The sequence below is a fragment of the Elephantulus edwardii genome, unplaced genomic scaffold (assembly GCF_000299155.1).
Source record: "Elephantulus edwardii isolate Elephantulus edwardi_28Jun2011 unplaced genomic scaffold, EleEdw1.0 scaffold00039, whole genome shotgun sequence".
Classification (NCBI taxonomy): Eukaryota; Metazoa; Chordata; class Mammalia; order Macroscelidea; family Macroscelididae; genus Elephantulus; species Elephantulus edwardii.
Genome location: NW_006399789.1, coordinates 20,525,719 through 20,548,894, shown reverse-complemented (window position 1 = coordinate 20,548,894; position 23,176 = coordinate 20,525,719). Strand labels below are relative to the sequence as shown.

At 37.0% G+C, this 23,176-nt stretch overlaps 1 protein-coding gene across 4 annotated transcripts in view; it reads right to left on the bottom strand.

Moving 5' to 3' along the window:
* Positions 1 to 23,176, bottom strand: part of PTPRK (protein tyrosine phosphatase, receptor type, K) — an 801,885-nt gene that overhangs the window by 398,854 nt on the left and 379,855 nt on the right. For all 4 annotated transcript variants that reach the window (XM_006884996.1, XM_006884997.1, XM_006884995.1 and 1 more), the window contains exons 4-5: positions 7,869 to 7,950; positions 5,445 to 5,560 (exon numbers count right to left, since the gene is read on the bottom strand). In XM_006884996.1, coding sequence (XP_006885058.1) covers positions 5,445 to 5,560; positions 7,869 to 7,950 — 198 coding nt within the window. The remainder of the gene's footprint in view (positions 1 to 5,444; positions 5,561 to 7,868; positions 7,951 to 23,176) is intronic.

Here is a 23,176-nt window from a genome sequence, read left to right as displayed (position 1 = left end):
TTTCTTAACAATGTCCAATTTTCCTACATTCATGCTTCTCACATTCCACATTCCAATCACTAATGTCTCCTTACAGCTGTTTCTCTTTTGCCATGTTTCCATTTCTAAGATCTCAGTTTCAATTGCCATGTCTGTTAGTCCAAATGATAATCTAATTCTTCCATCAAACAGAATAGTGAGAAAGGCAATGTTCTAGGATATTAAAGATAATCTAAAGACCTAATTTTGCATTTATAACTGGAAGAAGATCCAGTCTCTATCCAAGATCTTGCTTTTCTAGAAAAGGCATGTGAAATCCAGAGCAGTTAAATGAATTCCTGTGGTAAGGAGCTTGGACACCAACTCAAAGGCATGCTGTTAAAATCCACCAGCTCCTCTGTGCGAAAAAGGGCAATCTCCTCCTTTGAGATTCACTGCCCCCAAACACCCATTGTAGGTTAGCTTTGAGACAGTTCCAGCTCAATGGTATATAATAACAACAAGAAAATACATTTGAACAGGAGGATTAGACTAAGGAAAGGTCCTCTTGATCTCTAGGGGATTGTTATACCAATCTAAAATGATCATATACCTACCTACCTTCAAACCAGAAATCTCCTTACTTTATTATGCTTTTACCATTCATAGCAAAGGAATATAGATAGATAGATAGATAGATAGATAGATAGATGATAGATAGATAGATAGATAGATAGATAGATAGATAAAATTAAAGTCACATTTAACTGAATACCACTAGGCACTTTTTTAATGAGAAACAAAATTATACATATATACAAATGAATAATCTTACCTCGATCATCTTTAAATGGTATTACCATAAAGGAAATTTTAATTTTCAATCATCCCTGAACTAAGTAATTGATAATTTTCAATCTTGCTTGAACATCTAGAAGAATGATCTAGAAGAAATTAATGTAATCTTTGTTGTGGGATTTAAAAGAAGCACAATAGCTTTTGAATAAATAAAGAAAATAGGTAAATAGCTGAGGAACTGTCAATCTCAAAGTAGAAAGGCAAAGTCAAAGAGAAATATACAAATTTACCTTCCTGTAGCAAAGCTAAGAGGGAGACAAGAAACAGAAAGAATATTATTCTCACAAAAATATTTTCTCTCTTGTTTGTTCAAAACATATCAGCAGGGGAAAAAAATTACAAAATCATGATGAAATGAACCAATCCTCAAAGCAATAAACAAGCAAACAAAAGAAGAACAGTATTTTGACTGCAACTCACTCAGACCAGCAGGGTCCAGAGAAGTCTTTGTTGCCACAAGGCAGCTGGTGTCTGAGGATACAAAACTCTTTTTCTTCCAATGTCACATTAAATCCTGGGGCACAAACTAGGGGCAGATTGCAAAGCTACTTGTTTCCTAATACAGGACTGTATGGATCACAAATAACAGCATATGAACCAAAATAATTAGTGCATATGCATAACAAACAAAAAAATGACTGGTATATAAGTTTGAAAAAAAATATATATATATATAGGTAAGCTAATAGTTTATTTAGCCCAGAAAGAAAGAAAACGGAATGAGAGATGCAGGCAGACAGAAACGTACACAAGAAAACAGAATGAGATAAAATGACTTGATAGTGAGGTAATAAAACAGTCTGTAAATTATAGAATACACTATCCAGAAGAAAGATTTGGTTTATATTTCAATGCATGTAGAAAAGATTAGCATAAAGTCAGGTTTGGTTTTGTTTTTGCTTTTACTTTTCTTATTGTGTACCATTGAGTTGATCCGACTGGCACAGGGGAGATTGATTCTCCTTCTCCAGTGGAGTATCTGGTGGATTTGAACCACGTGTCTTCGGGATTAAGTGCAGCTTCTTGCCACTAGGCAACCAGAGGTGCCTATTAAGTCAATTTTAATAGAACCTTATTTCCTCTTCACATGTGGCCACTGCTTAAGTTATCGAGAGTTATTATAAAGGAAATCAATTTGTTCTACTTTAAACCTGTTGCTGTTGAAATAGTTCAGACCCTACAGGAGAGAACAGAACTTCCATAGGGTTGGAAATCTACACATATTTGTGGGAGCAGGCTGCCTCATCTTTCATCTGTTTAGCTGGAAGTTTCCAACTGATGATCTTTTGGTTTAGAACAGAGCACTTACCCAACTGTGGTTCCAACACTCATTTCCTTATAGTTTAAAAGGCTAGAAATCCAAATCACATTACTGACTATGTCCTAAGGGGGCTCTGCTTTCAGTTAGCTCTGGATGGAAAGTTTTTTGTTTTGTCTTCCCTCAGCTTCTTAGTAATGGCTCCATTTCTAGGTAAACTTCATGTGGTGAAGATCTATCCTTCCTAGTCTCTGCTTATTTCTCCATGGCTAATCTGCTCTTTTGTATACCTCAAGGGCTTAAAATGTTCCCCATACCATTATGTGTGTTCGTTTTCATTCGTTCGTTCTCTTGCGCTCTCACTCTCTCTCTCTCTCTCTCTCTCCTCTCTCCTCTCTCTCTTTCTCAATAAGCCATGCACTGGGAAAGCCACCTTCATGATCATGGTATCTCTCCTACCAGGTAAGTATATATTTCCTCTTAACAAAGAAGATCCATTACCAAATAGGATAATAATCATAAGACTAGGTGTTAAGTTTTGTAAACAATCTATTCTGGAAACACAATTCAATACGTAAGAGTTATAAAAGTCTCCTGATAAACATGTCAAATAAATCATAAAAAATTAGCAATTTCTCTGAAGTACATCTGTTAAAATACACAATGTGAATAACCCCCTAAATTTAAAAAATATTCAATTAGACAGCCATGGGAATTAGATGGGACTGAAATTGAAGTTTTCAATGATTTCATCTTCCTTGGATCCACAATTAACATCCTTGGTACCACCAGTTAGGAGATGAGGAGACATATTACCCTGAGTAACTGTCCTGTCAGAGATCTCCCCAAATCACTGAGGAACACGATATCTATTTAAAGGTTAAGGTGTGACTGATTCTAGTCATGTTCTTGTCAATCATTTGCTATGCATCTGAAATCTGGACAATGAGTAAGGAGGATATACCTTTGAGTTATGGTGTTGGAGAAGAGTACTGAATATCCCATGGACTACTTAAAGAACAAACATACATTTTGCAAAAAGTGGAGCAAGAGTGCTCCTTGGAGGTAAGGATGTGAAAGCTCTGTCTCACATACTTTGGGCATGTTGCTAGTATAGACTATTTCTTGGAGAGGCACATTGTGCTCAGAGAGGCAGAAGACGAGTCAAAGAGAAGACCCTCAATGAGATGGATTGACACAATCACTACAGCAATGGGCTGAAGTGCATCAGGGATTGTGAGGATAACAGGATAGGACAGGGTTCAGACATGTTCATAAGGTCATCTTGAGTCGTATTAACTTGACATCACCTAACAACAACAATGGACAGCACAAATAGCATGAGTATAAATACCTACGGTAGTATTAGTCATTATAGTGGGTGTAAGGAGAATTCATGGCATAGTAGGTTAAGTGTTGAGGTGCTCACTAAAAGGTCAGTAGTTCAAAGCTCTGAAAGACGTACAAAGCAGTCTCCTCTCATTAACAGCCTCAGACACTTGATGGAAAGTCACCATGAGTCAAAATCAACTTGACAGCAGTGGTTATAAAGTAAGCATGATTTTTATCATTATTACCCAACCACTTGAAAATTACACCCAACACTAATATCAGTTCTCTAAAGGTATAGTGATATAAATCATGCCCGTTTTCAAGAAGCTAAGATAACCTTACAGTGATTTTTCTTCCCCACTGTGGGCTCCTCTGGCAGCTTTTGGAATTTAAAATTCTAAGTAATTAAATCCTTTCCTCATTCTGATGCAGAGAAACACCTTCCTCTACCCCCAAAATGTGCTGGAAGGACATCATTATTTATATATTATCTATATAATTTAGCTTGCAATATTCAGTTCAACATGTATCAATAGGAGACTCAGACTCCTAGCTTTTAAAATTGCTCAGAGCTCTTCTCACTCCTGCTCTCTTACCTTCAGTATGGGCATATGTACTTTTAGAATCTACTGCTTCCTTTTGGATTCATTTCAGGACTTTTATTTACAGGCACCATTTACATTAGACCAAACTGCATTTCAAATATTAATTAATAAAATATTAAATACTTCTTAAGTACAATGCCATTGTATAAAACAATATACTGACCTTACAACTGTGATATAATTTCATATTGAAGTATATTGAAAATTTTCATTCAATCAATCTTCTAAAATCATTTTTTAAAATTCAAATTTCATTGAAAGAAAATATTCACATTTCCCAAAATAATCCCAAGAGCTTCGTAACATTAAAATGAGAGGGAGAAAAAGTCAGAGTAAGACATTTCCTACTCAAGTATTATGTTATTGAAAATTCCATTTTAAACATGTTATTAATTAATTAAAAATATTATACAAAATAGGTGACCCTGGAGGACATTATGCTGAGTGAAATCTCTCAGTCACCAAAGGACAAACTGTACAATGCCACTGTTATAAAACAGGACTTGCTTGGGGGTTGGAGGGACACTAAGAAAAGCGGGGATAAATAATGTATACTGCATTGAAACAGATGAGGGAAAGAACTGTTTAAAATGAATTTATGATTAGGTATTATTTGCATGACAACAGTCCAGAACAAGAGCTTCATAGCAAAGTGGACTGGGGGTAGAGTGGGGATGAAATTGTGCAACAAGAATTTTTTAATATTTTTCAAAGAGAACTCGGGGGTAGGGAATGTGCAACAATGAATAATTGGAAATCCACATTCTCTATAAACCTGTTAAAATCTCAATTAAAATAAAAAAAAGAATATTTTTATTAAGAAAACGTTTTTCCTTTTTCATCCTATTGCCAATAGGCTTAGAGAAATAGTTTATCACTTATCAAGGGTAATACTGGTGAATCTTTGCATTTTACACTAAAACTCAATAAAGCTCATCGTCATCAACTCAGAACCACCTCACAGCTGACTTTCCATTGGCTTTCTGGGGCTTACATCACATAGGAGGACACTTCACATCTTTCTCCCATAGAGCACCTTGTGGATTTAAATGATCAGAGAGATACAGGATTTAGGTTTGCATGTTTACTCCCCACTGATAACATCACTGGAGCTTGCCAAATTTCACTATAGATCAATTCACATACATATTAGTTAACATGTCCTCATTGTTAAATTTCTTAAACAAAAAAGGGAAATGACATGATTCTGCAGCCAAAATAAATGAATCTCACTACAAAATAATCTGTTCTATGTGCTTTTTCTTGTAGACACACACACACACAAGCACATGCACATACGCATACACGGGGGGGGGGGGGGAGAGAAAGAGAGAGACAGAGAGTGAGAGTCAGACAGAGAGCACAAAGCATCTATTTTTGAATTTTCCTGAAATCAAGTGCAGCCTTCAGCACAGCCATCAGTGTGGCCTTACCTGGAGCCATAACTTGTTATGCACAGCGTCTCTCCCAGTAGCGATACACTGAAACGTAGCATTCTGTCCTGCGTTGACCTCCACATCCCCCAGACGAAGGAAATGGGGAGATTTATCTGTGAAACAGAGGGGGAAAAAACACAAAAACCTCTCATAAAAAATACCCAAACCCCAAGCACGTTATTTTTCCCTATAGAATGACGCTTTCAGTACATTTTACCCTTGGCTATAACTAATATCATAGGTTAAAAAAAAAAGAGTTTTACTCACATAAGGAGAAACTATATTCTCTCTCCCTCTCAAAGATTTCTAATCGTGCCACTGCTTATTTTCCCATAGCTGCTAGCTCACTGCTCTGTACAGAGTGAGCACTCAATAATTGGAACTGACTGGCAGAACATATTGTGTAAGAGTGATACTAAAACTAATATAACTCAATGCAAGAGATTAAATAGGAACAAAGCCAAAAATAATATGCAAATATAATGAAAATGTATTTTTATGCTAGAGCTGTTAAGTCAGAACTAACTCATAGATGATCCTTCAGTGTGTTTTGGAGGCAGTAAATCACAAATCCTGAATGTCCATCCTTCTTCCTCAGAACCATGGGTGATTTTGACCCAAAAGCAGGTAGGGGCCTTTGGGTCAACAGCACAACTGCCTATGGACTTTGCAGTGAAGTGATTCTGTTCTATTAGAAAATACAAAATAGACGGTCATCCTATTTACATCTCTGATGCCTCACCTCAGTAGAGGTTCTGGAAAAGATATTTTTGAGCTAACACATGAGCTGGAATGATCATTTTTAAGAATAGTAGCATCAGCATTACAGTAACACCTGAGAAAACTCCCTCGTCTTCTAGTCAGTTCCAACCCATAGTGATCCCATGTGTTTCAGTGTAAAATTGTGTTCCACAGGGATTTTTTGGGTTTTTGTTGTGTTTTTCCCCCCCCCAATGGTTGTTATTCTCAAACTAGAACACCAAGCCTGTCTTCTGAGACATCTCTGGGTAACTCAAACTACTAAATATCTTAGTAAGTAGTTGAGTGTGTTATTCCTTTGCTCCAATCAGCAACTCAGGGAACTTGTTAGAAAAGTAGTTTATTTGCCCAGGCCAGACTTAATGAATCAGAACTAATGGAGAAGCCAGCAGCCTGTGATTTCCAAAACCAAATATGATTCTGACAAATGCTAGTGCTTGACAGATGCACAGCACTTGCCCTCATCAGCTGCCGCATCCACACTACTTACAAAGCAGACACATTTCTGTGTGAGATGATTACAGAATTCCGAAATTCTGATTATCCAGAACTGAAGAGCACTAGAGAACGCTGTCACCGAGAAATATATCTAAACATAGTTGTATTATGCTTGAAGGAGTTCCAGTGGTTTAGTGCATTACATATTATGTAATGAATCAAAAGATCAGCAGTTCAAATCCAACAGTTGCTCCACTGGAGAAAGATGGAATCACCTCCCGTAAAAACTTACAACTTCAGAAAACCAAGGGAGGGCTGTGATGAGTTGGAACTGACTTGACAATGGGATTTCAGAGGGCAGGTTTCAGGCTTGTATTTAATGAATACAAGCAATAATTCTTTCTGATGAAACACACATAATCTCTCATTCCTCCCAAGTTAGGATCATAAATGATCCTCTACTGGGTTTCCAGGTCAATGATAGAGGAGGAGAATGCCCATCCTTCTCCCATGGGCTCTCTGGCAGATCTGAATAACCAGGGAAGTGTATCCATTAGGTTAGCAGGGCCTTTCCCTATTGGCTATGCTCCCAGAGTGCCATTTAATAGACACAAAAATTTAGTTATTCCATTTGAAAACCAAACAATGTGCACCTGATCCTATTCATATACTACCTGTAAAATCTGTGTGTTTACAAGTATTTTCTCCTTTTTAAAAATCATTATTAATCAGAGTTTGATGATAATGTCATCAAACACTCATTCTTAATGTTTGCAATAAATTGGGCTATTTCTTTCTCTTTTTATCATCCCCAACTTCAGTTTAGCAGAAAAACATAGAGAGTAATTTTAAAAAATGTCCACCCACTCTTAGTTGAATGCTGCTTTATTATTCATCTTTTCTTCCCTACGTAATTTAGTAATACTAGCAAGAAAATTGAGCATGTCGAACATAGATCTGAATTGACAATATATTCTCCATAATAAAACACTTTAAGAGTCTTTCCATATATGTATAATTAGTTATGAGTCCAAAAATATTTTGTTTGGAAACTATACTAATAATTCACTGTTCGTTTAAAAGTTAACAGCGAACGGAAGACTAAGAGTTACAACAACAAAAGAAACAGCAATGACCAAGTGATAAACAATCAACAGTCATTGCCAATATAGAAGACAGGTGTTCCCAGGGCATACAAAAATACAATTCTTAATCACAACCTACCACAAGGATAGCTTAGAACTTGGATGTCATCAATAGCAATATAGCCACTTCTCCCTCCTGAGACTTCAGCTTCAAATATTACCTGTCAGAAAGAAATAGAAAACATTTACAGCAATCATTTGCAGAGAATTTCCACAGTGGAAGGGCAACAGCTACATCTCGTTTAATAAAAATTAAATTTGCTTTGTATCCTAGAAGAATTAAAACATATTTTGCAGTGGAATTTCCTAAGTCTTGTCATAAGTAAACAAAATATCGGTACAGCAATTAAATTACTGAGGTCATAGAAGTTTCATAATGTTTTAAAGCAAATGATGTTTTATGTTGCCAGCATCTCTAAAAGAAGCAGAATATAAGCAGGATGAATGGGCATATATAAAAAAATATAACAAAAATCCTCTCTGAAAGTTAATGTTTTACTACGAACTTCTAATATTTTTATTATTTACTTAATATATGGTATGATCATTTGATATGTGCCAAACAGTTTACTGACCACAGAAGATAAGAAATAAAGAAAAGATTAACCTGGAAGCAGGAGTGAATCCACTGCCTAAAACTCTATGAACTTTGATAAACATCAATAGTTGCAGAAAGGCTTCAGGCCTTTTGTTCATAGGTTCACTATGAGTCATGCTCGATTCAAAAGCAATCAACAACAACAATAACAGCAACAACAACGAATTAATTTGAGATTGTAAGCAACTGAATAGTCAAGACAAAAGTCACCAGATAAGTTGGTTCCTTTCTAAAGAAAAGAATAACATATACCATAATAGAAAGAGTACTGCATATTTGAGAAACTAAAGAAATGTAATTTTTTAATTAATGCAACAAGTCTTTGAGGGAAAAAGGAACTATAAATTAAGAAGTAAGTATGGAAACCCTAGAATGACACAGGAGTGAAATCAAGATGCATATCCTACCAATATTTTCACAACAAGAAATGCCCAGCCATAACAAAATTCCTGTTCAAATATAAGCTTATGATATAGACATTTGTTACCAGAAAAAAAAAAAAACACAACAAAACAACCCAACTCAATAAATAAATAAACAACTCCCCACCCCACACACACACAACTTCTTATGGCTTTTATTTTGATAGTATGAAATTTCAGCTTTCCAATGGAATAATGTGGCATGCAGCATATCAAAGTTTTATTTGTCTGTGGATTAATTTAGTAAGCTTTAGTGTCAGAGAGGTAAGGAGTTACATGCTGCCAAGCCAAAAGCATTCGTTTCAAATTCATCAGCTGCTCTCTGGAAGAAAGATGAACAGTCTCCTACTTTGCCATCTGCAGCCTTAAAAACCTGTTGGAAGAGTCGCTCTGAGAGGATCCTGACTAGGTAACACGTAACAACAGTGAAATCATGGACTAATTTATTTATGAAGATAAATGGGGTTTGTTGGAGTGATCATTTTGGAAGGCATTTTAGGAAAATGCAATGGAAACAGATTTCAAAATAGAAGTATAATGTCAAATTTATCTGTTTGGAAGACATTGGCTCTAAGCATTGTTAAACAAAATTGCAAGTAGCCAGGCAATCATCAGAGGAACAGAAATAGAGAAATGAGAAGAAAAAGGTAAAAATGAAAATAACTGAAAGTGGTAGACAATACAGAATTTACATATGGCTTAATTCTGAGTAATGAAGGAAGAATAGGTAAGACAATTCTCTGATCTCCAACTTGGGGACTAGCTAGATATTGTCAGTAGCCAGTACCAGGGATACAGAAAAAATGTAGTAATTTGTGTAAGAAGATAACGGAGTTATTTTAGGGTATTTCACACTGATCTGGAAATAAAGAGAATGACAAAAATATAAAATCAAAGATTTGAAAATTGGCATCATAGAAGTGAGTAAATTTGAGATTCTCAGAATTGAAGATTATAAAGAAGAAATTGTCAAGAAGGCCTAAGAAGTGGAAAAAAAAAAAGCCAGTGTAAATTAAAGATCAAGCTTAAAAGAGAGACAGGGGAAGTAAAACCCAGAAAATGTGTATACTGTACAGCAATCAAGAAAGGAAGTGGAGTGTCAGTAGACAGACAAGCCAAAGAGAAGTTTAAGAGAGAGAGATTGGATTTTACTTCCTGGTAGCGTGTTCTAATTTAAAGTATGTCAACATACTAAAATTATATGGAAAAGGTCTGGCAAATTGTAGACTATGTCTTAATGATAAAAATGAGACCAATGGTATCTAGAAGAAGAAAAGACATATTTTAGGAAGAAGAAAGATGTTCCCACATGATCTGACAGCCTCTGGCTGTTTTCAGTTCTCATGAGTATAACTCTCAGTTATAAATGGAAAGCTATGGGTAGAGCTCTCAGTTCTCATGGGCATAGCTCTCTCAGAACTGTGCCATGTGGTTTCCAAAGCTATAAGTCTTTACAGAAGCAACTCCCTCATCCTTCTCCTGTGCAGCACTGAGTGGATTTGAACGGCCAATGTTTTAGTTAACCTTGCTTTTGGCCATGATGCCAGCACATGTTGATCGTGATAGTACCAAATGTAAGAGAGAGAAAAGAATAAAAATTACAAAGCAGTAACTGTTGTTAACTATCGACAGTTTTGGAGTTCCTTTTTACGAGTGGTTTTACTATCTTTGATGAAGTCTGACTAAATGCATGATAAAATAATTAATATTTCTTGAACTTCCAGTGCAAACCTTGAGTTCTAGTGGAGTAGTTTGTAGGGAGTTGCACTTCTAACCAAAAGACAGTGTCACTCTGGCAGTTTGAATCCAATAACAAGTCCATGGGAGAAAGACGGATAGTCTCCTCCCAAGGAAGTTAGTCTTCAAAAGTCTGCTAGAGGGTCGGCTGTGAGTCAATTCTGATTCAAGGGCAATGAGGGAACGAGTAGGGGTACACACAAAAAACTCTTTCAAACTATACCTTCTCGCTCATTTTTTTTATGCACTCATTTGGTTCTTTTACATCTATCTATCTGGTGACCTAGTGGGTAAGGAATTGTGCTTCCAATCCAAAGGCATATGGTTTGAATGCACCAGATGATCTGTGTTAGAAAGATGGACTATCTCCTCCAGTGAAACTACATCCTCTGAAAAGCCACTGGAGATTCAGTTATGAGTTATGAGTAGGTTCTGACTTGATAGTACATAACAACAGCAATGTTCATTATCATAAAGTGTATCACAGTGAGTAATATTTGAATCACAATAGACTATTTTATTAATATATTAAGCCAGGAAATTAAAAGACGAATTGCATTGAGAAAGTCTGCGGTTAAGAGACCTCTCCAAAGTACTGAAGTACAAATGAGGTAAGTCTGGAGATAAAGGTGCACCTGATCCAGGCCACAGTATTTTCAATTACTTGCTATGCATCAGTAAACTGGAAAATGACTAGGGATGATAGAAGGTGTATTGATGTCTTTGAGCTGTGGTGCTAGAGAAGAATATACCATGGACTGCTAGGAGAACAAACAGGTTTGTCCTAGAGGCAGTGAAACCAGGGTGCTCTTTGGAGGCAAGAATTCTGAAGCTTTGTCTGATATACTTTGGACACGTTGAAAGGAGGGACGTCATGCTTGGGAGGGTGGAGGGACAAAACAGGAGAGAAAGACCCTTGATGAGATGAAATGATTCAGTGATTGAGGTAAAGAGGTAGGTGTGTCAGAGACAATATTATTGGTACAGGATAGAGCAGTGTGTGGAACTGTTGTACATACAGTCACTATGAGTCATAAGTGACTTGATGGCATTTAACAACAACAACAACAACACAGTAATATTAATTTAATCTTTACGATTTCATAGTTTGGCTTTCAAGCTAAACATTATTAAGTGGTAGAAAAAGGATTGGAACCCAGGTACTCTGCCCCTTGAGTTTATGTGTTCATCACTCAGGATCAAGAAACAAAGTAAAATCATTTTCTCAAGTTTTTATAAGAAAGTCATCATAAAAAGAACACAAATTAAACATTACATAGAATAATCTACAGTATCCATGAGCATTAAACCAGCCGGGTTCCATTCTGTATTCTCACGTCCACTCTAAACTCCAACAACGGCACGAAGCAGGCTGAGATGGTTCATCTCACTTCCCTCCTTTCAACACTAATCTTCTCTTGTGTTACTTCTCTTCTATTTGATGTTTTCCCTTTAGGATTGTAGATTTTTATCATTGTAAGTTAAATCTCAGAAAGAAGAGAGTAGAGCCTGTTAGGGAAAAATAGTGCTTCATGAAGAAAGAATGGATAACCACTGATCATAAACGTGTGTCTGTGTGTGTTTGTGTTTAACATTTTATATGCCTGGAACCACTATGAATGTACAATTGTCACGGGACTTTGTAAATACTGGGACAAGGACTCAACAAGAAAGAGGCAGAAGAATAAAATATTTTAATATGTGTATTAAGTCAATTATGGTATAGATCACTTTCTCTAGAGTGAGAGAACTTGAGTCTTGAATCACTAGTTTACAGATTCCTCAGAAAACCCCATCACATTTAAGAGCCAAGATGCAACACCAAAAAATTGATAGAATATGGTTTATATTATAAAGTCCTGTGAGGATTAAATAATAGCATATGGAAAAGTGTAAGAGAAGCCAAAAGCAATGATATTCACCATTACTAATCTGTGAGATTTGTATAAATGATTCCCAGAAAAATTAATCTTATTTGATAGAATCTTGGTTAAAGAAAGGGAAAACATAGGAAAAAAAAATAAGAAAATCACTAGGAAGAGGAGGAGGGAAGCATTCTTATGGTCAAATTAAACAGCTGGGTAATTAATCACTAGTTATTTTCTTAGGAAGCTGTGGAGACACAGTCTGAAGTGAGTTTCCCTGATATCCCAAAGGCTGTGCATCTCCGGAGAGTCAAATGCATCAGATGATGGAGTGAGAAAGAAAGGGAGTCTCTTCCCACTGAAATTTACAGCCTCAGGAAACCTGCTGGTGGGTCTACAATTTGGAACAGATTAAAAAAGAGTGAGTTTGGAGGATTCTTGTGGTCTTTCCTTCCACTGTATTGTAGTTTCCATTCATTATTTACATTTTTGTGAGCATCCTGTTCTGAAGACTATCCCATGGACTGCCAAAAGAACAAGTCTGTCTTGGAGGAAGTGTAGCCAGCGGGCTCCTGAGAGGCAAGGATGGTGAAACTGTCTCACATACTTTGGGTATGATGTCAGGAGGGGGAAGTTCTTGGAAAAAGCCGCCAACTGGGAAATGTGGAGGACGCCTGGTAAAGAGAGGAAGAGCTACAACAAAATGGTCTGATACTATGATGCAACTATAGCTCGAACATTAATATCAGAGACGTGAGGATGGTGCAGGCTAGTACAATGTTCCAGTCTTTGTTCTTAGGGTCATTATGAATTGTAGTCAACTCACTGGCACCTAAAAGCAACAACAGCATAGCTCTACTTAATCAAATTGTTCAACTTTCAAAAAAAAAATTGTTCAACTTTCTTTGTTTCAACTAAGTGATAAGTTTAAACAAGATTACTGCACTCTTGAGGGAGGAAAAATTGAGTTTTATTCAGGACAATATATTTAGGCCTTGATTTAAAAGGAGGCAGAATGGTTGTTTTGGGGGTTTGGGTTTTTTTTGGTTTTTTTTTTTCATTAAAAGGAGAAAAAACTGTTTCTCATTTTTAGTGACCTCATTTTCCTGGCTAACTGTTGGTTTTGGCTCATTAACGAAAGCTAGAGGAAATTTCTAAGATCAGATTCCTTTACTGCTAAAGATCTAATCAGCTTTATCACTTCAACAGAGCCCTCACCTTGTAAAGCTCTCTGTCCAGTCAGGGGAAACAAATCTCAATAGCTTAATTACAAAAAGCTTGCTTGTGCTAATGCTCAGGTCAGATCTAATGCTTGGTGTCAAGTAGTCAACCAGCACTTCCCAGAAGAAGAGGGCAATGGAAGAGATACCATATGTCAACATTAACCCAGCCAGGAGGCCAGCCTCAGAGCTGAATGCATGCATTCTGCCTTTCATGCCATTTCACTTCACTCCATTACCTGAAAGAGTGAAGGTGATGATTCTAATCAAAATTTTGCTACTGCAGCAACATTCCTGGATTATTAGCTAAATAAATGGAGTAAAGTTGAATTAAAGAAAGAAAGGAAAAAACACAACTCTCAAGTAAATGCAAGTTTAAAAAGGACAAATTTATTTTGTAATAAAACATAATACATGCAAAGGAATAAAAAAATTATAATGAAGAGCTTAACTAGATTTTGGGAATACTGAAGTCTAGACCTCAGTTTGCTTACAAGTAATTTGGCCAATTATTTTAACCTGTATCTTTACCTACCCATTTGACTATGACTGGCCTTGACAGAACGGCCTTAAAATGTACCTAACAGAAAAAATGATGAATCTAGAACTTTGATCGCCCTTCATTTTCTCCAAAATACATTACAGATTGAGACTCTAACATCAGATATTTCGTTCATGTCTTTTATTGTGTTAAGGGTGATACCATGCATAACATCTTTTAAATTTCAGCTTTAAATTCTGAAGAAAGAAGAAATTAAGAATTCAACTAGAACTTTAAAGTGAGGTATATACACGAAACACTTATTCATAAAGCCTATTGTTGTTGTTGTTATGTGCCATCAAGTTGTCAGCGAATCATAGCAACCCTATGTCCAAAGGCTCTGAACCCTGCTCTGTCCCAGTCATCATTATTGTCTCTGACACACCTACCCACATTATCCCAATCTCAGGGTCAATCCATCTCATAGAGGGTCTTTCTCCCTGGTGCTGTACCTCCATCCTTCCAAACATGCTGCCCCCCCCCCCAAGGACTGGTCCCTCCTGGCAATATGTCCACAGTATGTCAGACAGAGCTTCAGAATCCTTGCCTTCAAGGAACAGCCTGATTTCACCCTCTAGGATGTCCCTGTTTGTTCTCTTAGCAGCCCTTGGTATATTCAATACTTTAGTCCAGGACCACTGTTCAAATGTATCGTTTCTCCTTCTATCACCCCTACTCATTGTCCAGCTTTCTGATGCACAGCATGAGACAATGGGAAAACCCTACACAGAAGAGAAGCAATGCTGCTACCTTGGGCAGAAAATATCCTCAAGGCATATATGTACACAAGAACAATTCTTTCCACGCCCTTCATCTCTTTCCCATCACAAACTAACTTCCATGCTCAATTTTTGGGGGAAAGAGAATAAACTGGTATTTTATTCTCATAAACTTACTTAAAGTGGGGGTTAAGCACTAATTTTTGTTAATAGTTAAAGGTAAATTACACATTTGCTTTCAAAAATTAAATGTTCTTGTATCAATATCTTCTTCTAAATTCCCTGTCAAAGTGTAGATAATGACTAGAACAATCATCTCTATCATAAACAAAGATAAGTAAGGCTACAGATCCACTCATTATCAGCATTCATTTAAAAGCACATGCATCTGTATCCATCATTGACTGAGGCCTCAGTCAGGAACTGTGATAGGTTGAATTTTTTGTGGACAAAGCTTATTCATAGTACCTGAGACAAAGCAGACATTCAGCAGATGTAAACAACAACAAGAAAAGAATGTGTGTACATGCATATATGTTTCTATTCATATATACATTAATGAAAGTGTATCAGCATCATTAAATAACATTAACCTCCCTCTAACATAAACTTTAAATACATTCCTCAGGGATGTATTTTGGGCCTTCTTTTTTACCCTCCTTTCTTTACTTTTACTCTGACAAGATGAGAGGGAGACTGAGGAGGAAAAAATGGGGAGGAGATACAAATGAAACAGGAGGTGCAAAAGCCAGGAAAAGATAATGTTGGAGTGATACTTTTTTTTAAAAAAAATTTTAATTGGTTTGCATGCAAAGTTCATATACATGTTTTCCACACTATGCTTCATTCACATTGAGTTCATACAATCCTTCTCCTTCATTACATGTTATAAAATCACCCATCATTAAGTCATGTGGAGGGACAACATTTGAAGGACCAAATACTACTCCAACATCAAAGAAAGTATAAATTAAGTAAACATGTAATCTTTTACCTTATTTTGCTCAATAAAATTGTTCAGAAGGAAAAAAAGAAAGAAAGTATAAATTAAAATGTAAAGAGAATAAATATGTAAAAACTGTAACAAGAATAAAATAGTTCTTATTTATGTCAATTACACTGTTGTTGCTCTAATTTTGTGCTGTCAAGCAGACTACGACTCAGAGACCCTATGCACAATAGCTCTGATCCCTGCTCTATCCTGAGTAAATCTTACTGTCTCTGACACAACTACCCCAATTGTTTGTGTCAATTACCCCAGTTATTATGTCAATCCATCTCATTTCTCTCTCATTCAGGTTCTTTGTCTCCTGTACTCTCACTTCACCCTTCCAAGCATGATGTCCTTCTCCAAAGACTGACCCCTCCTGGCTACATGCCCAAAGTATGTGAGACAGTGTCTCAAAATCTTTGCCTCCAAGGAGTAGCTTGGTTTACCCCTTATAGAACAGACCTGTTAGTTCTACTGGCAGTTCGTGATATGTTCAATACTCTTCTTCAACACCACAATTCAAAGGCATCAATTCTGATATTCAGTTCAAATACAGATATTCAATTCATATATATGCATATGTGTGTGTTGTTGCTACGTACTGTCTAGTTGGAAACCAAGCCATAGCTGACCCTCCAGCAGGTAATCGTACAGAAGGAGACTGCCCATCCTTTTCCCATGGAACAGCTGGTGGATTCGAACCTTGTGCTATCCAGATTGTAACGCAGCTTCTTGCCACTAACTAGGCCACAAGAATATATATATATTCATTCATTCTCTCACCTCTTCTCTTCTCTTCTCTCTCTCTCTCTCTCTCTGTGTGTGTGTGTGTGTGTGTGTGTGTGTAAAATTCCTACAGGACTTTGATAAAATGGGTGGAAAGAAATGTGATGATGGAAGAGGATAAGGGAAATATCTAAACGTTTAGATTTTGATGAGGATAATTTTACTTGACAGAGAATATCAGAGCTCACAAAAGAGAGTAAAACAATAACCATTAGTGTGAGAGAGGACAAGACAGGATCAAAAGTAGATAGAAGGGGGCTTTACATGCTAAATAACATGAGGAAATAATGAAAGAGAATAAGAGAAAATTTGCAGGGCCAGTAAATAAGGGATTGTCTGTTTTGTGGACTCAATTAGCTATATATAGAATGGCCTAGTAAAATCATAATGGTTGGGGACTAAAGATAATAAAAGGTGTAATGGGATTTTCAATTCTATGAGTACTGTGGTCCTACATCTGAAGTTAGCTATCATAGAGTAATAGTAAATCTACACTGGTATATTGTATGATTTTTTTTTTTACAGAATTGTTCATATTTAAGCCCAGAAAGTGTAGATAAGACAAAAGAAGGAAATTTATGGAAATCGCTCACTCAAGCACTGCCACTGAGTCAGCACATGCTGGTGAATTCAGACAGCTTTTGGGTTTAGACAGCACCTTACCCAGTAGGTCACCAGAGCATCTGGTGTTAGGAGCAGTCAGGAAATCAGGGAAAAGACCTGAAATGATAGCCTAGAGATTCCCATGAGGCCAGTGAATGATTCAAGTTGAGAATAAAATGTAGAAATGAAATGAAAATACATTTTAGCTAAGACATTGAGATGATTAAATGTTAAAAAAAAAAGAACAGGTACATTACAACATCCATTTAACTGAAGTTTAAAAAAAGAAGAAAAGAACGTTATCTTAGGAGAGGAGCTAAATCAAGTTATTGGGACAATGTTGGACATTAGGACTAGAGAAGTCAAGCTAAATGATGCTGGTGCCAACATTTACAGTAAAGAGAACAAAATGAATCAGAGTTCACTGGAAGAGAATGAAGAAGACAGAATCATAGAAGGCAAAGGAACTAAAATGGGCATGGATATGGAGGTTCTGAAGTCATAATCCACAAGGTTTTGCCCTGATAACCCAAAGGTCGTATCTCTGACTCAAAATTATGAAAAAGAGAGTGTGTATTATCTTTCGATTTAATGCTAAATTATATGGAAATTAACATTTGTCACTGTTGAAGTAGTTTAACAAATATCAGGCTAGAGTAACAGAGAAAGTACACTTAGAACTACATAAAACAGTGTAGAAATAAATTGTGGATGTCTTATTTTCTCTGCTAAAATTGTATTCCCTAAACCATCACTGAATGCCAAGATTCCTTGAAAACCAGATTCTGGAAAGCATTCTTGTACAAAAAAGAAAATCACTATTGTAATATTAGTGCCTTCTACTTAATAGGTTTGCCTCAAAGGGGAAAATGGATATGGTATTTAGTTCATTTTTTACCTCACTTTTAAAACTGTGTTGACATAATAAAATGACTTTCCCTTGAGAAAATTCCAGACAATTTTCCTAAGCTAATTTAGAAATCATGAAAACATAATTACTTCCCTTGAATGCTTAAATAATGCTGTAAGGCCTAGTTTCTACTGATGGGCCCCAGAAGATCTAAAGAGAATAAATAAAATAAAATAAAAAATTGTGAAAGCATCAAAATTGAGACTCTTACTTATTTCTGTCCACACTCCCACATGAACATACACATAACTGACAGGAGGTACCTGCAGACTCTGTCAACCACCATAGCTCCTTTTACAAGTGCTGCCAATTTGAAAATTTCAGCTTTTCCAACTAAGGATTAGCTGAAATCGTTAGAGAAATAGAGCTCTCCACAGCCGACCATGCATGCCAGGCTGGTTTGCCTATCCATTCATGTAATAGTTCACTTTTGAGAGTCCAGGATAGTAAAATACCTTCAGTAAAGACTTTGGGGTTCTCGAAAATTGCAAACTCTTAGCAGTCCCTGGCAACTGGATGTTTACTAGTTTCTTAATAAGATATATACTTATCATGGTGCATAGATAAAATAGTCAAGCAAGACAAACACAGCTAAATTCTTTGGCTTGAAAGATGCTTGAAGGAGAAAGGCAAGGGAAGAGAGGGAGGGAGAAAAGAGAACTGCTTCTAATTATATTCCAACTAAATATGGAAGGCAGTTAAAACATATAATCAAGCCCTAATCAATTCTTCATCTAAAACCCTTTGAATTTTCAGATTTTAGCTATCCTTAGCACCTCGAAAGCTTAGAGCCACATATTAAAGTCCCTGGGTCATGGGAATGCTCAGCTAAATTGTTATTTATACATGTGATCTTGGTCTAAGACATCCCTACAGCTGTCCTTCAACTGTGTCCTTGCAATTCTCAGGCAGAATTGATTCTGAAATGAAATTTGAAAATCAGTTATTTTCCTTCAGATGCCCTGGTACTAAACATGGCTAGTCCCTCAGAAGGATTATTCTTGTCAAGATTTCACAGCTTGCAGAGGAAAATTAGAGCTTCAAATATTTTAAAAGCAACAGTCTGCTACTTGAGTACCTTATGACTTTTTGTACAGTTACATGATCAGCTCCCTCAGCAGGGACTGTTAGATGTGTTTAGATAGTTTTTCTTCTTCTCTCCCTCATAAAGAGAGTGGGTAGTGGTTTGTGATCTGCTTCTACCCTTATGTTGATGGTTTGAAACCATTCAGAATCTCAGTGAAAGAAAGATGTGCTGAACTACTTCCATAAAGATTACAATCAAGAAAATTCTATGAATCAGTTCAGTTTTGTAGTTCATGGTGTCAGCATGAGGTGCAATCAAATTGAGAGTGATGTGTGTGTCTGTGTGTCTTTGTCTTTATGTATATGTTTAGAGGACTGCCAATTGTTGTTGTTATGTGTCGTCGAGTCACTTGCGACTCATAGCGACCCTATGTACAACAGCCCTAAACTCTGCTCTGTCCTGTGCCAATCACACTGTCTCTGACACTCCCATCCCAATTACCCCAGGCAGTGAATCAACCACTTCATAGAGGGCTGTCCCCTCCTGTGCTATCCCTCCACCCTACCAAGCATGATGTCCATCTTCAAGGACTAGTCTCTCCTTATAACATGTCCAAAGTATGTTAGACGGAGTCTCAGAATCCATGCCTCCAAGGAGCCACTCAGTTTAACCCTTTCCAGGATGAAGCTGTTTGTTTTCCTAGCAGTCCATGGTACCCTCAATACTCTTCTCCAGCACCACAGCTCAAAGGCATCAATTCTCCTTCTATCCTCCTTGGTCATTGTCCAACTCTCTGATGCATAACAAGTGATTGCAAAGACTGTGGCATGTATCAGATGCACCTTAGTCTTCAGAGAGACACCATTGCTCTTCAGTACTTTGGAGAGGTCCCTAATAGCAGACTTCCCCGTGGCAATGAGCCTTTTAATTTCCTGGCTACTGCTGCCAACAGTGTTGACTGTGGAGCCAAGGAAACTAAAGCTGTGAGCAATCTCCATCTCTTCACCATCCATCCTGATGCTGCCAATTCGCCCAGTGGTGAGAATACTTCTCTCTACCAGTATATAACATATACACAAACCATAATGTCATGTTGTTGTTATGTGCCATCAAGCTGGAACCAACTCATAGATGACACTCTAGTGAGTTTTCAGAGGCAGGCAATCATCCAGGAGGTGACTATTCAGCTTTGTCCCAAGGAGCAGTTGGTGAATTCCAATGGCATGCCTTTGGGTTGACAGTGCAGCTCCTTGCCCCTAGGCACCAGAGCTTCCTTATAATGTCACAGTGACATCCATTATCAGAATTCAAATCCTATGTATAGCAGAACCAAGCAATTTTAATAAAACATCCATGCATCCAATTTAAAAAAGGTTTGGTTAAAATAATATCCCAAGATTTAGCATTACTAAATGCCCAAGTGACAAGAGTGACTATTATATGCTATGAAATGATGACAATGTTGGGCATAACAAGACTGCATTTGCATGCAAATTCACTGCAACATCCAACCAACTCTAAACCTTCCCAGAGAGAAATCATGTTTGCCAGATAAACAACAGAACATCAGTCAAAGTACACATCAATGTCCAAGGAGCAGTGAAAATGCAGGACTAAAGATCAAAAGGAGAGAACAAAACCTAAGAGATTTCCTAGAAAAGTAGATTGCATGAAAGAAAAACTCAGAGAAGGGAATTTTCCGACAGCTCCACACTGAAATGAATATGTATGCAAGGTATATTCGTATGCTTCAAATTAGGCCAGGGAGTTGGCTATCCCTAACGTAATCACCGTAAGAGCCTGAAAGATCTAAATAAAGAAACCAACAATAATCATTTTCAGAGCTTATAGTGGAATGTTTAAGTTCATCATACTAGTCCATTATTTAGTGAAATATATTCTGTCTTCCTCAAATCTTCAACTTCTAAAGATGTCCAATATTTTTTTTTTACTTTGTCTTAGATATTGATACAAATAAGGATCTAGCCAAACACACAGGATTTTCATAATACGGCTGACGAAGGCCTGGACAAAGTCTTTCTCTGTGAAAAGCAATGCACTAAAACTTGAACCATGAAAGACTCTTGCAAAATAAACCAAAGAGAAGTTTTTGTGTTCTCCAGAATGTGTGAGGATGGTGCCGGGTAAGGCAAGGCTTCTATCTGTTATTCATAGGAGTAGACTCACCAGCACCAGATACAAGGCTCTCCACCTTATGAACTTTTCTCACTAAAGGCGACAGATTGCTTTCTCAAACAGGTTTTGAAATATGACCCTTTCGGTAACGGAGACAGACACACAAAGCATAAACAAGGGCAAACTCTGTTAGACACAACCTCAACACTGTGCCATAGATCTCGACTTAAATCTCCATTCTGACCTCATGGTTATTGGGAGAATTAAAAAAGATTAGGCGTCATTTAGGAAGTAGCCCGTAAAGTTCAGTCTCTTCTCTGTTTTCTTCCTACATTCTTTCATCCTTTTCATTCCTTCCCCAGTGACCATTTCATTCAAACTTAGTACTTTAAAAATCAGCCAGTGAGAAAATAAAGATTATAACAATTCTGAAAGTCAGTTATTGGAGCCCCTTTAAACTCTTCTGTACACTCAGCACCACAAACCCACAACCACCTTCCTCATTGCACTTTTCTAAAACAAAGTGCTTTGGATAATCCTATACCCTAAACATTAAACCATGCTTACATAATTCCCTTTATAATTCAGTGTTTAAGAGTGGCAAGGACGGCTGACACACATCACAGTATAAAGTGTTCCTGTTCCCTGCTTCTCTTTAAAAGCTTCTCTGATCCCTGTCAGGCAGGTAGAAAGATAGAATAATGTATGCCAAAGGCCTTTTAAAATGTATTCAGAAGTAATTGAAGTAAGGCTCACTATTCACATCAGAGAATAATTTATGTTGGAATATGAGTTTAGTCAACGAAAGGGAAAACCAAAAAAGGCATTTAGAAGAGGGAAATAAAACAAAAGTTAGCTAAAATAATCCAAAATCTAAAAATGTCATTGAATGCATTTTTCATTCTGAGTTTCTGTCCTTAGATACATAAGCAAGCAACTTAGAGCATAAAAGACTTGGTGGAGAGAAGCAAAGGGTAGTGGAATATTCATCAGCAAAATGACATTTCTGTATCTTTACTATCATGGCTTCACCACCTGGGTTATATTTTACTGTTAGTTGTCTGAGCCAAAAATAAAAGATGACTGGTTAAGGTTTCTATTTCTATCAACATGACACTGAATTACAGCACTATTTTTCCTCTCTTCCAGAGATGTGCCATTTGTCTTCCTACAATCCACAAGCAGAACCTTTTAAATTTTAGCACCATAGTCCAATCTTACACATAGCAGGATATATCACTTCACTTGCACAACTTTATCTAAAGAAATGCTTTCAAACCCACGGAGTCTGTCCTGCTGCCAAACACAAGTGATCCTTCAAAGCTTTAATACTTAATCATGGAATACAATTATGTTGTTGTTGTTGTTGTTATGTGCCATCGAGTCGTTTCCGACTCATAGCGACCCTATGCACAACAGCTCTAAACCCTGCTCTATCCTGCGCCAACCGCACCGCCTCTGACACACCCATTCCGATTACCCCAGTCACCGAATCAATCCATCTCATAGAGGGTCTTCCCCTCCATTGGTAGGTCAAATTACAGACATTCTTACCCTAAATATCCATCGACAATATCACGATACTGTGCGAGTATCGAGAAAAGCAAGCTTAAAGTGAACTAGAGTGATTGGTTGTTGCAGAGCTGGTGGACTAGCCACTTCCAGGCAAAGGAGAGCCAGAGACTAATCTTGAGCTCTTATATTACAAACTCCAACATATCAAGTGATTGTTCTGTGAAATTTTCATGTAAAAAGACAATGGTCTGCTCATATAATACTGGCTTGAAAATTAAGTAATTTCAAAAGTTCTCTTTCCTCCAAAGTAAAAGATA